The sequence below is a fragment of the Syngnathus floridae genome, chromosome 3, assembly GCF_059516105.1.
Source record: "Syngnathus floridae isolate MCC-2025c chromosome 3, RoL_Sflo_1.0, whole genome shotgun sequence".
NCBI classification, from domain to species: domain Eukaryota; kingdom Metazoa; phylum Chordata; class Actinopteri; order Syngnathiformes; family Syngnathidae; genus Syngnathus; species Syngnathus floridae.
The window spans coordinates 10,052,948-10,069,930 of record NC_142415.1 but is presented as its reverse complement, the minus strand read 5'-3'; the positions used below and the strand labels follow the sequence as shown (position 1 = coordinate 10,069,930).

Here is a 16,983-nt window from a genome sequence, read left to right as displayed (position 1 = left end):
CTTTCTTTCTTTCTTTCTTTCTTTCTTTCTTTCTTTCTTTCTTTCTTTCTTTCTTTCTTTCTTTCTTTCTTTCTTTCTTTCTTTCTTTCTTTCTTCCATCAATCAAAAATGCATTTATCCATCCAGCCAGTCATTTTCTTTTGGTTTCCACCGTCGGACGTGACGTTGGAGCCCCCCACTGAAACGCTGGAAAGTCCTCTGCTAAACTTTTGATGGGAGTGATTTGGGGGGAAAACGACGACGACGAACGAACAACGATTTTACTGACTTCCAGAACTGGCCTCTCGGAATGTTTAAACATTTTAGACCTTGCAACCCGCCGTCGAAATGTTCTCACGGTTGCTCCGCAGCATGGACGTGGACGTGGTGACGGCTATTTGTGTAACTTTATTGTTGCTGAAAACTTGTGCGTATTCCGCCCAGGACGAAGAGGACGACGGCGTGATTCTGGAGCAAGAAAAGCTAACCGAGTTTTACAGTAAGCCCTAAAAATATTTGAAAAAACGCAGGCATTAGTGTCTTGAATGTATACAAATGGAGGAGAACTTACGGCTCATATATGCAGCGGGTTGTCAAGCGCGAGAAGTGATTGACATCTGATCCAGATGTGGCAAAGTACTCACTTGTTGGACTGCATTTTTAGACAAACATACTTTTGGGAAAAGGAGAAGCTCTGATCAAATCTTTTATTTTATAAGTCATATGCTTTTGAGAGATTTTAATCGTTAATTGTGCTTGAGTAGAGTAGTAAGAAAATACTCCGGTAGAAGTACACCATGTTGACATAATGTATAATGTATTTTTAAAATAATCTATGTACTTTACTTTAAGGAGAGGTGGCAAATTACTCTGGGTTTGTTATTATTTTTATTGTTGTTGTTGTTATTATTATTATCATTATTGTTATTATTATTATTATTATTATTATTATTATTATTATTATTATTATTATTATTATTATTATGTACATAATTAAAATACTGAAATGTGCTTTGGTATAATTTCGGTACTTCGGTACTTTATGTACAATACCTATTTCCATAGCCTTTCGACACCCAAAATAGTTTGTCATCCATCTTCTCTGTAGGAAAGGGTCTTTTCATCCTGGAGAGCAACCTTCTTCAACGCTGTGTCACAGTGGAACAATCCAACCTGGTGCTCCGGGACTGTCGTCGTCCCACCCGCCGCATGCTGTGGAAGTGGGTCTCCCACCATCGTCTCTTTAACGCTGGCACCAGCACATGCCTGGGCCTCAATATGTCTGACCCCGCGCAGCCCCTCGGAACTTTCCAATGCGACATGGACCTTCCCGTTCTGTGGTGGCGCTGCAGAGGAAATATGCTGTACGGGGCATCCCGGTGGAAGGTGGCTGTCGCTGGGAATTTGGTGGTGGTGAAAAGAAATTCTTATCATGAGTGGAAAAGGTACAACACTCCGAGAGAGGGGCCCTGCTCAAATCCATATGAAGGTAAAATTACGGTCCTGTTGAGTAGAAATGAGCTTTTGTTGTTTAGTTCATTACATACTGCGTCCCTGCAGATATCCACACCTTGTTGGGAAATGCACACGGCATGCCCTGTGCTTTACCATTTAAATACAACAACAAATGGTACTCGGAGTGCACCACTGAGGGCCGTGAAGATCATCTTCCGTGGTGTTCGACCACCACTAGATATGATGAGGCTGAAAAATGGGGATTCTGTCCTGTGCATGGTAATTACTTCCACCTACATAATAAGCCCTTTGAGGATTTATTCCAAATCCTAAAGTCTTTGTTAATATCTCCATGGTAGATTACAGTTGTGAGCATTTTTGGGAGTCCAACCAGGAGCTTCGTGCTTGCTACCAGTTCAACCTGTATACCATCTTGACCTGGAGTCAAGCAATGCTAACATGTCAGGCTCAGGGTGGAAATCTGCTCAGCATCACCAGCTTGGCAGAGCACAGGTACATCAGAGGTATGCATCTGCTTGAGAATGACAGGAACCAGGATGAAATATTACTTTGCTGTGCATGTGCACTCGTGTACAGGACACAATCATCCACTAAAATCGGACTATTTAGTTGATCATCTTTTGTTATGATTTTGTACGTTGCCGCCAATAGACTAAACACAGCATTCTGATGACTATAACGTTTGTGGAATATGAGTTAAGCCAAGCCAGATGATTGACTGAGGTATTTTCCGATTTTCTCCAAGATTTTTTTTCCTGCTTTTCCACCCATACTCTGTAGAAAAATTAAAATGAAACTCCATCAACATTTTTTAAAGAGTTTGTTGGTAGCTTTTATTCTGTTTTGTGGATCGCTTGAGATATTCTTGACCCTCCCATGCCCCCCCCTAAAGAAAACAATCCTAGCTCCGCCAATGATGTTACTAATTTGCTTGCTCATGACCTCATGTGGTACTTGTGTTAGATCGGCTGAATAGTGTTGGAGCAATGGTGTGGATTGGGCTCAACCACTTGAAGGACGGTCGGGGGTGGCAGTGGTCAGATGGCGCACCTCTCTCATTGGCTAATTTCACCACAGGTATGAAGAATTTTTCTATATGAAATTGGGTAATGCCTGTTTTTGTGGTGGGATTACATGTAATCAGTTATTTCCTTCAGCGCTGCCGGCCAGCCCTCTGGAAGACAACAGACAATGTGGAGTATACAACTCTGGCCCTGAAGGACTCTGGCAGAGTCTTTCCTGTGAGTCTGCTTTGCCTTACATCTGCAAGAAGACGCCCAATGACACGCTCAGAGCTGAGCCATTCGGTGAGAAACAACTGAATCAGAATAATCTTTATTCGCCGAGAACATTAAAAACATAAAAGATCTCCGTCTCCAGTTGTACTGTAGACTACATGAGGGATGGAGAAGAAGAAGAGTCAAATAAATGTCCAAGATTTTCTTAGCTGTGTTTGCTGCTGGGCTGAACAGCTGCTCTGCACCTGGACAAAAAACATCTGACCTTCCTTTGTATGGCGTCAAAGGCAGCAACACCAAAACAAAAAGTCTGCAGTGAAATTGTCAGATTTGTTTTTTTAAGCTTGTTTGTGGCCAATTTTGGCCAGTCTTGTGTAAGATTTGTTTTTATCAATCAGTACCACCAACTGGGCGGTGATGTAATACAATCCTAAAATATACAAAGTGTAGTCAAAATGATTTAGGGCAGTTGGTGATTCCTTAACAAAAATAATCATGTACATAAAATATGGTATGTGGAGTATTTTTTCTGTCAGGCCTTGTTTGAGTTTACAATCCTTTCTGCTTATGTCCATTTTTGCCCATACAGGTATTCTACTATATTTTTCATATTTTAGTACACAGGTGTCAAACTCAAGGCTCCGGGGCCAGACACAGCCCGCCACATCATTTTATGTGGCCCGCGAAAACAAATTGTGCATCAAATTCGTGTGTCATTACTAGAATTGCAAATTGTCTTCACTTTTAATAATATCTTTTTTTTTTTTTAATATTTGACCAGTTTTTACTCGTCTGATTTGAAAACGAGTTATTTGTTAGTTTCTTTTGTAGCTTTTACTGTATATAATATGAGGTGCTCATACATTTATTTGGGTTGACAGTCATAATGGCCCTCCAAAAGAAGCTATGACTACAATCTCTAAATGTTCCCTTCTGATTCAGGCTCTCTTTTTCCTCCTGTCCAGAGAATTGGCAGTATATCCAAACAGTGTGTGATGATGGCTGGCTGCCTCATAACGGTTACTGCTACCAGATTCTGGCGCATGCAGGAAGCTGGGAGGAGTCTTCTCAGGCATGCCGCTCTCGCAATGCCAACCTCATCAGCCTTCACTCTCTCTCTGAAGTGGAGATCCTGCACAGCCTTCTGGCTAACTGTAAGATATTTTATTTCAACTGCACCGCAGGAATGTATAATATTAGTTTCGGCAAATGGTGCATCCGAATGCTACGTTTTGCAGATTCTGGCCAAGCTTCAGCAATGTGGATCGGTCTCCGGAAACAAGCTTCATCTGCTAGTGTAGAGTGGTCTGATGGCTCGCCAGTAACTCTCACAATGTGGCACCAGTATCACCCTCCTCACAACCTAACTGGTGCAACTCTCTGTGCCAAGGCGGACAGGAAGGTGGGCAACAAACCCTATCATTTGATCACCGTAGGAATCAATTATTGGATGGAAAGAGTCATTAATGATGCATCATAACTCCACCGTATGAATTCCAAATATTAATATTATCAACACTGTTGATTGGAAAGTGTATTTGTCTATAAATGTTTGTCCAAATTAGGCATAAGAGTATGATATAGAAATACCACAATACAAAACAACCAAACAAACCAAAGAAACTAGCATTCCGATAATTACAAACCTTCAAACAACTGCGACTAAAACACACGGAGCAGCAACACATTCGTACAAAACAAATTGTACAAGAATACAATTTATTTAATTTTCTAACAATGAACTGAAAATTAAAATCAGGTATTTGATTCTGCCCATATCCCTAACTTTTTGGGGAGTACTGTATACTGTACTTCACTTATGATGACATTCATGAAAGAGTTTTTTTTTTTTTTTCTTGTAGGTACACTAAATGAATTGTAAACGATTTTGCTTCATTTTCACAGGAAGGCGCCTGGGTTTTGGTTTCTTGTGACGAGCAACTTCCAGCTGTGTGCAGAATGGAGAAACATCAGACATCGGGGCATGAACCTGGAACTTGGGATGAAGGCTGCCCTGAGGTGAAACACGGACTTACATACACTAGAATTAAAGAAGTTGAATGACAATAATAATAGTAATAATTCCGTTTCTGTACACACACAAAAAAAAACGTGTCAATGCTGAAAAGGTGACGCCAAAATGTAATGCTGGGGAAATGATTGAATCATTGAAATGAAGAAATGTAGACTTGAAATTTTTTGACTGCGTCAAAAAGGAGGAGCAAATATGTAAAATTTCTTTATTGTGGGAATTCTTTCAAACATTCACTCTAGAAGGGTTTCACACAGAACTGTTATTGCTGCGTCAATGAAACTCGCAGCTCCAAACTGCCAGTCTGAAGCACAATGGAGCTGATTCATTGGAATTATGACGTTGTTTCTGGCATTCGTGTTGCTCCTTGACCGTGTTGACATGAATGTCACGCTCCTGATTCATCACTCAGAAACACAACAACACCATATTGCGCCGACCAGATGACGCAGCCATGGATACTTCCCCCGTCTCTTTATTAAGACTTCTGCTTTTGTCTGTGTTTCGGTCAGTGGTGAAAAGGAGATTTCATTTCTTTTTCTGATGCCATTTTACTTTTACTCCAAATCCAATAGAACTCTGCTATTTGTGGGAGGTCCAGCCTCAGTTAGCGAAATCTATGAGTACTTGATGCCCAACCAGTTTTTTTTTTCCAATAGATATCACAATAGGATGGCAAAGCACTACTTATGTCCAAATGAAACTCTGACTAAAACTGATGCCGATGAAAGTGTAGTTGATGTGGTGGGTCATTTGGGTGACAAATTGATATGTTACAACACCTAGGTAGATAGCAGGAGATTTACCCAGATACCACATTTAAAATGGGAAATTAACTAATTGAGTGGATGTTTGTTACTGTTGCAGGGCTGGAAGCGTCATGGTCATTCCTGTTACACAATCACCAGCCATGAGCAGACACATAAAGATGCACAGAGTGGCTATTACTGCAATGCACCTCTGCTTACTGTGGAAAACAGGTGCTGTAATAATATATTATTTGACATGTATTTAAAAATGGTTATGGTTGTATCCTAATGTTTTTTCATCTCTCCAAAAGATTTGAGCAAGCATTTGTCAACAGTTTGTTGAGTGCTAATGGGGCCAACAGCAGCATGTCATATTGGATTGGCCTTGTAGACTCAGGAGAGAGGGGAGAATACAAATGGGTTCATCACAATAGCTCCAATCTGCCCCTCACCTTCACAAACTGGAACAAACACCAGCCAGGTATAAATAAAGTTTTAACAGGATTTTGGGGTCTGATTTATTGTGTTTCTTTATTATGTCTGTGGTTGACCATGTCCAATCCTGGTTTCTTCTTTTGACACTGTTTATCATCATATTATCATAGATAAGTTGAGGATCCTTTTTTTTCCATTGTTATTGGACTGCATAAGTCAGTTTGTACCCATTTGCTATGGTGTTCCTCAAGGGTGAAGCTTAGGCCCCATTCTTTTTTAATTTGACAGCTCTCAGATATGTTATCTACAAATTTGAAAGTATCTTATACTACTTGTGTGTAGATGACCTCCATGTGTATTTTTCCTTGCAATTCTGAAACCACAGATACATGATACTACTTTATTGCTTGACTGATTTGTTTTTATATTTGATTTATTTCTTGTATTAACTGAAAAATGTAAAATGGCATGCTTCTACCCATATCCCTAACCTTAGAAAATGTGTAAATTTATTAATATTCAAAAATAATCCAAAGAACAGTTTACTGACCTGCTTATTCTTTCCCATTTTAGTCAGTGCCAATGGCTGTGTTGCGATGTCAGGTGGGTCTGCTCTAGGCCACTGGGAGGTGAAAGACTGCAATTCCCACAAGGCTTTGTCAGTATGTAAGCAGAGCATCAGCAACTACCAAGAAGGCGAGCTGCTACCTGTAGCCCACATCGATGCCTTCAGCGCCTGTCCTCCAGGATGGGAATCACAGCCTGGTCTCCTCTATTGTTTTAAAGTATGATCATTAACCTTTTTCAAATATGCATCACTCTTGAAAATATGTTTTCTGTGTTTCTTATTTTTGTTTATTTTGCTTCACAGAAAAATTATGATTGTACACTGAACTGACACCAAGCGTTGTTCTTTTAGGTGTTTCACGATGAAAAGGTGCTCATGAAGCGCTCCTGGGTGGAAGCTGATTACTTTTGCCAGGCTCTTGGGGCTCAGCTGGCCAGTTTCCGCACCTATGAGGAGCAAGTGTTTGTCAAGCAACTGCTCAGTACCATGTTTGAAGGGTTGGTATAGGCTCTCATAATTGTGACATACAAAATACAAGTGAATTTGGCTAATGTTTACCCCAACCCCTCTTGCAGAATCCATCTTAGAATGAGTCTAATGAGAGAAGAATCTGGTATGCTGCACACATAATCAGACTTAGTATTCTCCTCCTGCTTTTCAGAACAGAGGGTCGCTGGCTGTGGGTTGGCTTTAATAAAAGAGATCCTGAACATGCAGGAGCTTGGGAATGGTCTGATGGTTCTCCTGTAAGTGCCATTTGAATATCCTCCAAAATTCATATGCAGTCATGGGGCACTTCACACAACCTGTCCGAAGTCCAATGCAAATTATAACAATTTCAAAAATGTTGTCTCCTAACCAATAACAATTGTCCCTAACATTTGGCATTTACATGCACCTCTCAACATGATGATGTGCACAACTAAATTTTATTAAACTACCGGGGTGCACTCGTAACATCATTATCCCCAAATAGTAGGCACGTGTCACGCACGAATACCCTCTTGGACCTTACAAAGTAAAAGAAAAATACCTCACTAGTAACCTACTAGTTTGTCAAAACTGTCATCCTCGTGTGCAGAGGAAACAGTAAGACAGTCATTCTACTTGTGTGGCTAATTGTTTTACAGATGAGGACAAAAGGCAGGCTAGATCGTTGAGCTGAATTTGGATATCAAGGCTATCCAAATAAATGGCTTGGCATCTCTAGAAGATGAATGTAGATTGAATATTTTTGTGCAGGTAATGACCTCCTTCATCGAGGATAAAAATGACGAGGATGATAGGAGGGACTGTGCAGTGTACAGTGACCTGCCTAACAGCCTCATGCCACGGCCATGTGAAAGCCAACATGAGTGGATCTGTAAAGTAGCCAGAGGTAAAAGTCATTAACCTAAGCGCGGTAAGGTGCAATCAAATGATTTAGCAAAATCTATTCATGTTTTAGGAGATCAACTGAAAAAGCCCTACTGGTACACTGAGCGTAAGTGTATTCTTTTTATTTAATGCACATTTTTAAAAACAGTTCATGCTATGTCTCCATAATTCAGTCCCACAGTTTTCAATGTTTGTAACTGTTTCCAGCAATTATCTCCAAATTTGTGTAATGTATTCCTAAACAAATATCAATTCATTTTACAAGGTCGCGATAAAGTCGTAATATTCCTTGTACATTACAAAAGTAGCCACTCCACTAATTTTTCTGAATAGGGAATTTTACAGTATTAGAGCCTGAACACAAAATGCTGTAGAACCTGTTAGAACTTGCATTTATGGATGAAAGCTTAGAGGGCATTTTAGATTCATCCTCAAATTTCAACCCAGAGCCAAATATCCCTAACCTACCCCACAGAGAGTGAGCCGTGGGTGTTTTACCGTGGAGCTGAGTACCTGGTGGCCAAGCAGCCCTTTAACTGGGACGCCGTTTCTCTTGCCTGTCAGATGATGGGAGCTTACCTGCTGTCCATTCACTCCAAAGAAGAGCTGAGCTTTGTTAAAGAGCGCTTGCGCCGGGTTCGTTTGTTCACATTTTTTTGTTTTTAAATCACACAAGTTGATTAATAGATTTATCAGCGGATTTCAATACACAGTTTTACTAGAAAGGCAAAAGTGCAGACACCAACAATACTTTTTGCTTTGTTTGAATTAGTATTTTTAGTTATCAAGTAAAAGAGTTTTAATACGAGTAGCCATACTTCTGGTTAAGCTCCGAGTGTGAGTGCTTTTTCCACCTCTGATCGGCACAAAACTAGACAATGGACAAAAGTCATATTACTGTTCATTGGTTGATGGCTTTTTTTTTCTCCCCAGCTCTCTGTAGGACCCACTGACTGGTGGATTGGTCTTTCCATTGACCAGCATGGAGAGGAGGTCAGGTGTGTGTGTGTGTCTTTGAGCTGCTTCATATTGCATATTGCATACGCACTAGTAGAACAACTGTGTTGTATAACTTGCTGAATTGTCTTACCTGTGAGAAAAACGAGTGTTCTACTACAGTATATTGACATAGCTCGTCATGCAATGCAATTAAATTAAGCACTTGATAAGGGTTTCAAATTTTTTGTTTTGTTTTTGTTTTGCAGGTGGAGTGATAAGACAGAGGTCAACTTTGCCAACTGGGCACAAGGAAGTGATGGCCACAATGTTAAGAAAAATGGGTTGTGTGTCACCATGTCATCATCAACAGGTAAACATAAAGTTGCTCGTTAGAAAATGTACATTTGTGTAACATGTACCGATGTGTTTTGTGTGTTGTCGTGTGATTCAGGGAAGTGGTCAGCCAATAAATGCAACGATCTTTATGGATATGTTTGTAAGAGAAAGACCATCTCTGTAGTGGAGACTCCGAGGGAACCGCATTACATCGGTGGTTGTCCAGAGAAATGGCTGTACTTTGGACACAAGGTATAGACAGCAGAGGTGGGGGGGCTCCAGTCACAAAAATCAGACTTAAAACACCTATTTGTAGATTTGACGCTCTGCTAAAATTGATGAAAGACCCGACTTGACTTTGAACTGTTATTCATGGGTCTCGATTTGAGCTAACTGACTTGACAAGTGAAAATAAAAACGTAAATTTGACACACCGCCCAATTGATTAAAAGAAATAGAGCAGCAGGTTCCGCATGAATTGTGCACTAAATGAACTGTAACCAAGTGGAAGCTTTTGCTTGTCCCTTCCTTTGCTTCTGTCGCAAAGGCAACTGCATGCAAATGAGACATTTCCCCTTGTGTGCTTGTGTAGTGTCTCCTGCTTCACCTCCCTGACACTTCAAGGGAGGGAAAGAGTTGGAACGACGCCCGTTCCATCTGTTCCTCTTTCCAAGGCTCACTCGTGGCTATAGAAGATGAGATTGAACAAGGTATTTAGTTTACTTGATTAAATTCAATTAGTTTACTTGATGAAATGCAAATTATCTTTCCCCTTTAAAATGAATAGTAATCATATTAATCCTTTCCAGACTCCCCCTAAAAACACATTGTTGTCACGTTTTTATTTAATGACAAAGAAAAGCATCTAATTTTAATATACTTTATGAAGACATATAGTAACATAATTAAATTTAACTTCAAATGAGAGTACTTTTTCTGATCTACAATTCATGTATACTTTTTTTGTATAGCTGTATAGCTTCTTCTGTCATGTCATTTTGTCTTTTTCATGCAGCATACATAACCATGCTGCTTCAAGGCATCTCAGTAGGCGTGTGGATTGGTCTGTGGAATCAAGACACCATGAAATGGACTAATGGGAGGCCAGTCAGCTATACCAACTGGTCTCCTGTTGAACCAAAGAGCTACCTCAATGTAAGAGAGAGCATGCCCTACATTGCTAAATATTATCATCAATGCGAGTCACTGAATTTTGATGACATTTAATGTACAAACATATTGTGAAATGAAGACAGTGAACGTCCTTTTCTCATGGAAGAACTTGACCTTTTAGAGAAACTAAACTATTTTATACACTGTAGTTAAAAACACAAGTACTTTATGGTATACTTAGGTGGTGTTCAAGTAGGATGAAGAGTCCATGCATGTATAATAAATGTCCATGTGTCTACTGGTATGTTTGTGTAACCCCAGGAGGATGAGTTGCTCATTAGCTCCATCGATGAACCTCTGTGCACTGTGCTGTCCAACAACCACAACGTTCACCTGACAGGGAAATGGTATGATGAGAAGTGCAGTGAGGATGGCTATGGCTTTGTTTGCCAAAAACCTCAAGGTACCAGTCACAAAGATTCTACCAGTTATTTTTATATTTTTTATTTCAGTGGATGATGTTATCATTTAGCCCATTAAATATAATCCCATAGTTTGAATATGGAATACAGTGTTACAAGTTTATTGTCCCCATTGAACAGATTGAAATCTCGTTTATCCGTTTCATCCCAATGCGTATGAATTAAGATACAACTGTGGCCACAACATTAGAACCATTAGGAAATTTGACTGAAATGCCACATTAGTGTGGAAACATATTACAAGCTGCTCTTCATATCGGTAAAATCAAAACTGAGAACTATTATATCTGGAGAGGCAGATTATTTTTTTTTTAATTCAGTTTTCTCACATTTGATCTTATAAAATTGTACACGAAGACTGATACTCACTCATCTTTGGGTTTTTATGGGTGTAGAAAGGTTGTACAATAGAACATGAAGATCATTTGATCCTGACCGTAAAGCTCATTTATTCGTCTCATTGAGATCTTATTTGTATTTACCAGAGTTCTCGTTTCTTTTCTTAGATACATCCAAACCCCCAGCCCACTCTTCTCGCCACCCTCTCCCCGACAGTGTTGAGTACAAAAGTCGCAGTTACAAGGTGGTTTCAGGCAACATGAGCTGGTATGATGCCATGCATATGTGCATAGACAGTGATTCGGACCTAGTGAGCATCACAGATGCCTACCACCAGGCTTTCCTTACGGTCCTTGTCAATAGATTGGGAGTCCCGCACTGGATTGGACTGTACAGCCAAGATGTAAGTGACTTCTTATTATGTGATTCAATATTACAGTAATTTCTGCCAAATACAAATGAATAAGCATTCTACTTGCCTACACATAACAGTGTGTCTTGGAAAGCAATCTTTTTTTAATAGCAAATATTTAATTATCGCCTTCAGTTTATACACAATGTATAATAATGACTGGGAAAGATTCTTTCAAATAATCATGTTTGTTTACAGAGTGGCATCAACTATCAGTGGTCAGATGGCAGTGATACGGTGTACACACACTGGGACGCGGCCGAAGATGACGAAGAGACCGGAGAATGCGTTTACATGGACGTGAATGGCGGGTGGCGGCGAGCTGACTGTGAAACTCTTCTACCAGGAGCTTTGTGTCACATTCCTCCGCCAAGTAAACTTTCAAATTCCAACATAGTTTTTAATCTGATGCAAGGTCTTTGCTGCTTTGTATGTGTGCTGGATACACAACTTGAATTGCAAAGGGATGGCTAACTGATGGTAAATTTGGGGAAAAGTTGCAGCACATTTTCGTGGGAGGTTAAGTTGGGGAATTTTGCAATTATTCAAAATGGTAAGCTTTTCACAACAATTATGGCAATCAACAGGGAAATATGGCTAATTTCATTAAAAGGTATTATATTCAAGTATAAATACAAACATTTTCAACAAATGTATTTGTAAGTCAACAGCAAGTTAAAGTTCCCTATTAAGGTCTAACCTTCAAATTTAATTTTGTCTTTTTATTGCCATGAATTGCAGTTAATGTCTATGATTTTTTTTTTTTTTTGCCACCCACAAAAGAACACAACTGTTTTCTGCTCTCCTTTGCAGGAAATAAGCCGTTTATTTCCTATGAGGCTGTGTGCCCCGCAACATGGGTGAAATTTGGACGTGGCTGTTACAACTTTGAGCCTCTGGTGCAGAGATTGACTTTTGAGGAGGCGCGTGAGCACTGCAGACGAAAAGGTAGAGTGGCACACCATCTATTTTCTTGCACTTATCCTGTTCGGAGTCACAGGGATTCGACCCACAACAGGTGACAATCGCAATATATAGAAACTATATGAAATAACATTTAAATTAGTTTTAATCCTGACATTTGATGTAAACACATTTAACTGGATATTATTGCCTTAGTGGTTTTTGTATGTCTGTTATTTTATTGGATGTTTTGCAAGTATTTTCTAGAGGAGAAATCCTGCTTCTGAGGTTATTTTGCATTCTCCCAATTAAGCTGATACAATGTGCTTAAAATGTAAATGTAGGAACTCCCTCTACAGGACAACAGTGGTGCTGCTGAGCTGAAGTGTACAAACTACTTGACCAGGGTTTCCCAATCTTAATTGAGCCAAAGTACCACTGATGGGGGTGGTAACGCGTTCCAAGATAACCAGGCTGCAATCGGTGCCAAGGGGGCAACATATAATTCAATTTGGCTCTATCCAAAGTTAAATACAACATTAGCATCAATTTAATAAGATGAAGTGCCTTTGAAAAAAATCCATCCTCCTCAGGACCTGACTCAGTCAGTCAGTTGATGTGAAAGGCTGAAAACGCAACTTCAAAAGGTCCAATTAAAATTCAAATTTCCCCTGTGAAAATGATATTGAAATTTAAGTTCATTTGTGAATTTCACCTGAAAAATGTGAGTCGTGTATATAATCAAAGGAAAAAAAAAGACAAATCACTTTGAGTGTCTTATTTGTTTTTCCAGTCAACACTTCAGATGTCTTGTCCATCGAGAATGAGGTCGAGAACCGCTTTGTCCTGGAGCAGCTGTGGTCTTCAGGGTTCCTTCACCAGAACATGTGGTTGGGGCTTTACTTCAACATTGACAGTAAGCATCTGCTTCCTTGGAGCTCGTATATATACATAACATGACTATTTGGAAAGCTGTTTGAACACTTCATATAAAGTCCATGTCCAAATGTTGAACTGTCTTATTATTTCATATCCTTGATATCATCTCCAACTAAATACTAGTAAGACAATTTAGTAGTAGTGGAATGACTAGGGACACTCTCGTAAGACAACTAACATTTCTGTACACAACTAACATATTGGACAACTTTGGTATACTTGTAGGACAACTACATATAAGGTAAATATTGAAAATATTGAATAATTATTTAACAGCCAAATGAGATCAAATAATTATGAGACATCCGAAGTGACAATTTAGCACACCAATAAAAGAACTAGGGTGCAATAGTTGAATGATTTTGCTTACTAGTATGACAATCCAAATTTTGTATATGGATATCAGTTAAGTAGGCCACTTGGTTACAATCTGAACCGACAAGCCACTAAAGCGTGTCATCTGTGTTTGTAGCCGATTCTATGGCTTGGGTGGACGGTTCACCTTTGGACTACAGCAGCTGGACCAACAAAGCTCCAGACTTGAAGACGCTGACGGCAGACACCTGTGTCACCACCCGGGCGGTTGACGGAATCTGGCGCTTGTCAGGGTGCACCCAGCGCCTCGGCTTTATGTGCAAAACCATATCAGGTGATCTGTGCTTGTCTTGAAGAATCACAAGGAGATTCACCTCTCACACACTACGGAAATGCTCTCATTCACACTGCTACTGACGTTTTTTTCCGCTCTGAAAAGAAAAAAAAAACTAATAAAAAGTACCTCACTTATGTTCTTTTGCAGATGTAACTACTGAGGTGGAAGTGGAACCGATCAGTGGTAAAGTGGACTTTAATTACTATTTAACTTTTTATTGAGCTGTCATGTGTGAGTTTTATTTTAATTACTTACTATGCAACTCTTTATTGGGCTGTCATGTGAGGGTTTCATTTTAATTACTGTTCAACTCTTTATTGGTCTGTCATAGGTTTCTTCCGTTCCTCTTTTGATATGGTGCATGTTAACTCTTTGCTGAGATCTTTGCTGGCATTTAGCGCAAACACTTCTGAAGAATTGTTTGTCATTTCCGAACTCAACTCTTTAAATGTATTGTACATCATTTTGTTAGTATCTAATTTTATATCAGATGATACCCTTTGGCTCTGTTGTGGCCACTTTTGGACAATTGAAACCCATGAAAATGATATGTAATTCTTTATTGACTGGATTGAATCAAACGGTTTCCATTCTAAAATCAACATGTAAAATTGTTAGTTTCTTAGGTTTACTACCAGATGACAAAAACTTGGGCTAAGGAGCAATTTCATGTGATATTATTACTTTGTTGAAAGTGGTTCCGTGGCTTAATCAAATGGAGACACAATACCCTAAACCAACCATTGTGTGTTTTGCATTTCAGGACTACATTACGGCGTCATCCTTGCTGCTGTGCTGGTGGCCGTGTTGATCTTCGCTCTGCTGGCAGGAGCGCTGTGCTTTGCTTACAGAAGGAACGCTGCACATTTCCGGGGGCTTCCTACACTCGGTAGCGCTTATTACCGACAAAGTGGCTCCCAAGCGGCAGAGTCTGATGGTAATGTGCTGATCACAGAGCTGGACGATCACACAGGATAACGTGAAAGACTGACATTGCCACATTGCTTCAGACAGTGGTAGCAAACCTTTTATGATTCACTTTTAGAACCACGTGTAAGAAAGCCATTAGAACATTTTTTCCATTGGCCCACGTACTGTAGCTCTCGGTCCTCACTAGGAAGGGTAGAGTAGAATGACTGTCTTACTAATTTTTTTTTTCCCACTATTAATGCCATTTTGGTTCATTAATACAAATGATTTATTATTCGATTTCAAGGATAGCAAATAAATGCTCAAGCAGCTTTAATATCTTTTGATAGAGTCCATTTACTACTTCGCTCTTTGGCTTCACCAGTAGGACAACCTTGGCGTACTAGTAGGACAACTACATATTACTTTTACGACATATCTGTGCACTAATTGACAACTGCATGCTACTAGTACTACTAGCGACATTATAGAGTTCTACTTGTTAACATCAAGATCTTCACTAGTAGTTTTGCCTCACTGCTAGCATGTAGTTGTAGGTATTAATTACTACTAAGACTGTTGTTCGACTTGTCTGCATGAGTGTAGTGGTACTGAATCTTCTTGCTAGTGAGGACGAAGTGGGTACTAACACATGGCCCCTAAAAGGGATATAAATGGAATAAATGCTCCATTGGCTTTCCACAGATCTGAGCTTCCTATAAGAAAACAATACATGCTTTCTGCCGACAGCCAGGATCAAACCAGGTACCTTTAAATCTTCTGTATGCTGTATACTATCTTCACTAATTAACATGACAAAAAGGATAACTAATTCCTGGGAAGCAAATCAAGATGAAAACTGTTTTAAGTTGGGTATCATGTGAGTACACATACTGTAATGCTATAGGTAAAAAAAAAAATACTTAAATTCTTTTCACCCTCAAAAAAAATTGTAGTAAAACGAAACTTTTCGCAATTGTTACAATCTACTTTTTGGGCTTTGTACATTTGAATTAACAGTCCAATAAGTGTTGTTGGAACTGTACTTGCAGTACAGGTATTTTGTCAGTATTACTAATACAAATGTAAATACATGTTTTACTGATTTTCTGCGTTAAAATCTGTCAAACCTCAAACTGTATAAGGTTATGGGAAGCATTAATTCTAATTTCCTTGATATCCTGCTTTCTCATTGTATTATATTACTCCATTGATTTTTTATTTTTTTTAGTGGGGAGGCTAAAGAGCATACCAGGACACAGATCTTAAAGAGGAAGTCAACCCCAACATTTTTTGGGTAGTAATATTAGTGCAGCCTAACTAGTGGAAACACAATGTTGTGATTAATGTTTCGTTTGTGGAAGATGAATTACAAGTGGCAAATTCCACCTGTTTTTATCCATCTCAGGGGGTGGCCATTTTGCCACTTGCTGTCACAGTTGGATTTTGCTACGTAGTAACTCATTCCACAAACGCAATATTAATCAGAATGGTGTGTTTTGACTGGTGGGGACACACCAGTAAAGATTCTTCTGGGGTTGACTGCTCTTATAAGCTGGATATCGAGGATATTGAAGAAATGCTAACCAAACGGCTTTCAATGTAAGATGACAGATGACTGGATGTGTTATTTTTTGCAAAGCAAGTTATAAGCTGTAATTTGCACATTTGTGTGTAAATATATTTCAATAAATTCAAGGAGGTGTCCAACAAAGTTTTGAGTGATAAAATGACACCTGAATGCTGTTTTCAGTTGTAAGCAAGTTAAGGTGAGGGATATTTTATTCGATCTCCTATTCTGTTAGTATATTACACACCTCTTGCAATTCCGAAATCATTGCCAAGGAGTTTAAAGGTCGAATGATAAAGTTGGGATGTTGTATTATTGCTCTTAACTGAGGTGAGCAGTTTGCAGAGAGGAATCATTTGAAAAATTGTGACAGCAAAGTGCATCTATTGTCAGTCTGATGAGAATCCGACAGCAGGATGTAATTAATAATTCATAGCTACCTTGAAGGAGTAAAACCGCAGCAGCTGCACTCTACAGAATCAAAAGGACGACATGAATTTCTAAGCAGAGGATATTAATGGAGCGTTTAGCGTTT

The 16,983-nt window shown here is 39.4% G+C and overlaps 1 protein-coding gene across 2 annotated transcripts; it reads left to right on the top strand.

Moving 5' to 3' along the window:
• The first annotated feature begins 175 nt into the window (after positions 1–175).
• Positions 176–16,582, top strand: pla2r1 (phospholipase A2 receptor 1). Of its 2 annotated transcripts, XM_088371148.1 has the most exons (31): positions 176–478; positions 1,088–1,199; positions 1,276–1,468; positions 1,540–1,713; positions 1,794–1,958; positions 2,419–2,532; positions 2,613–2,762; positions 3,659–3,847; positions 3,932–4,095; positions 4,599–4,712; positions 5,593–5,705; positions 5,786–5,955; positions 6,483–6,694; positions 6,829–6,974; positions 7,139–7,223; positions 7,720–7,855; positions 7,925–7,960; positions 8,330–8,490; positions 8,788–8,852; positions 9,060–9,163; positions 9,245–9,381; positions 9,722–9,839; positions 10,145–10,284; positions 10,564–10,705; positions 11,231–11,466; positions 11,674–11,848; positions 12,289–12,423; positions 13,172–13,294; positions 13,790–13,966; positions 14,117–14,152; positions 14,733–16,582. In XM_088371148.1, the coding sequence occupies exons 1-31, from the start codon at positions 213–215 to the stop codon at positions 14,945–14,947; spliced, it is 4,503 nt and encodes a 1,500-aa protein (XP_088227274.1). In that variant the 5' UTR covers positions 176–212; the 3' UTR covers positions 14,948–16,582. The 2 variants fall into 2 exon arrangements, with proteins under 2 accessions (XP_088227274.1, XP_088227275.1); XM_088371149.1 differs by having other exon boundaries at positions 200–478; positions 1,088–1,468.
• Positions 16,583–16,983: the final 401 nt, after the last annotated feature.

Coding starts and splice junctions, on each gene's coding strand:
- pla2r1 (XM_088371148.1), top strand. CDS start 213: ATGGGAGTGATTTGGGGGGAAAACGACGACGACGAACGAACAACGATT. Junction 1,200..1,275: donor ACCCGCCGCATGCTGTGGAA/GTGGGTCTCCCA, acceptor GACCCCGCGCAG/CCCCTCGGAACTTTCCAATG. Junction 2,763..3,658: donor GCTCAGAGCTGAGCCATTCG/GTGAGAAACAAC, acceptor CCTCCTGTCCAG/AGAATTGGCAGTATATCCAA.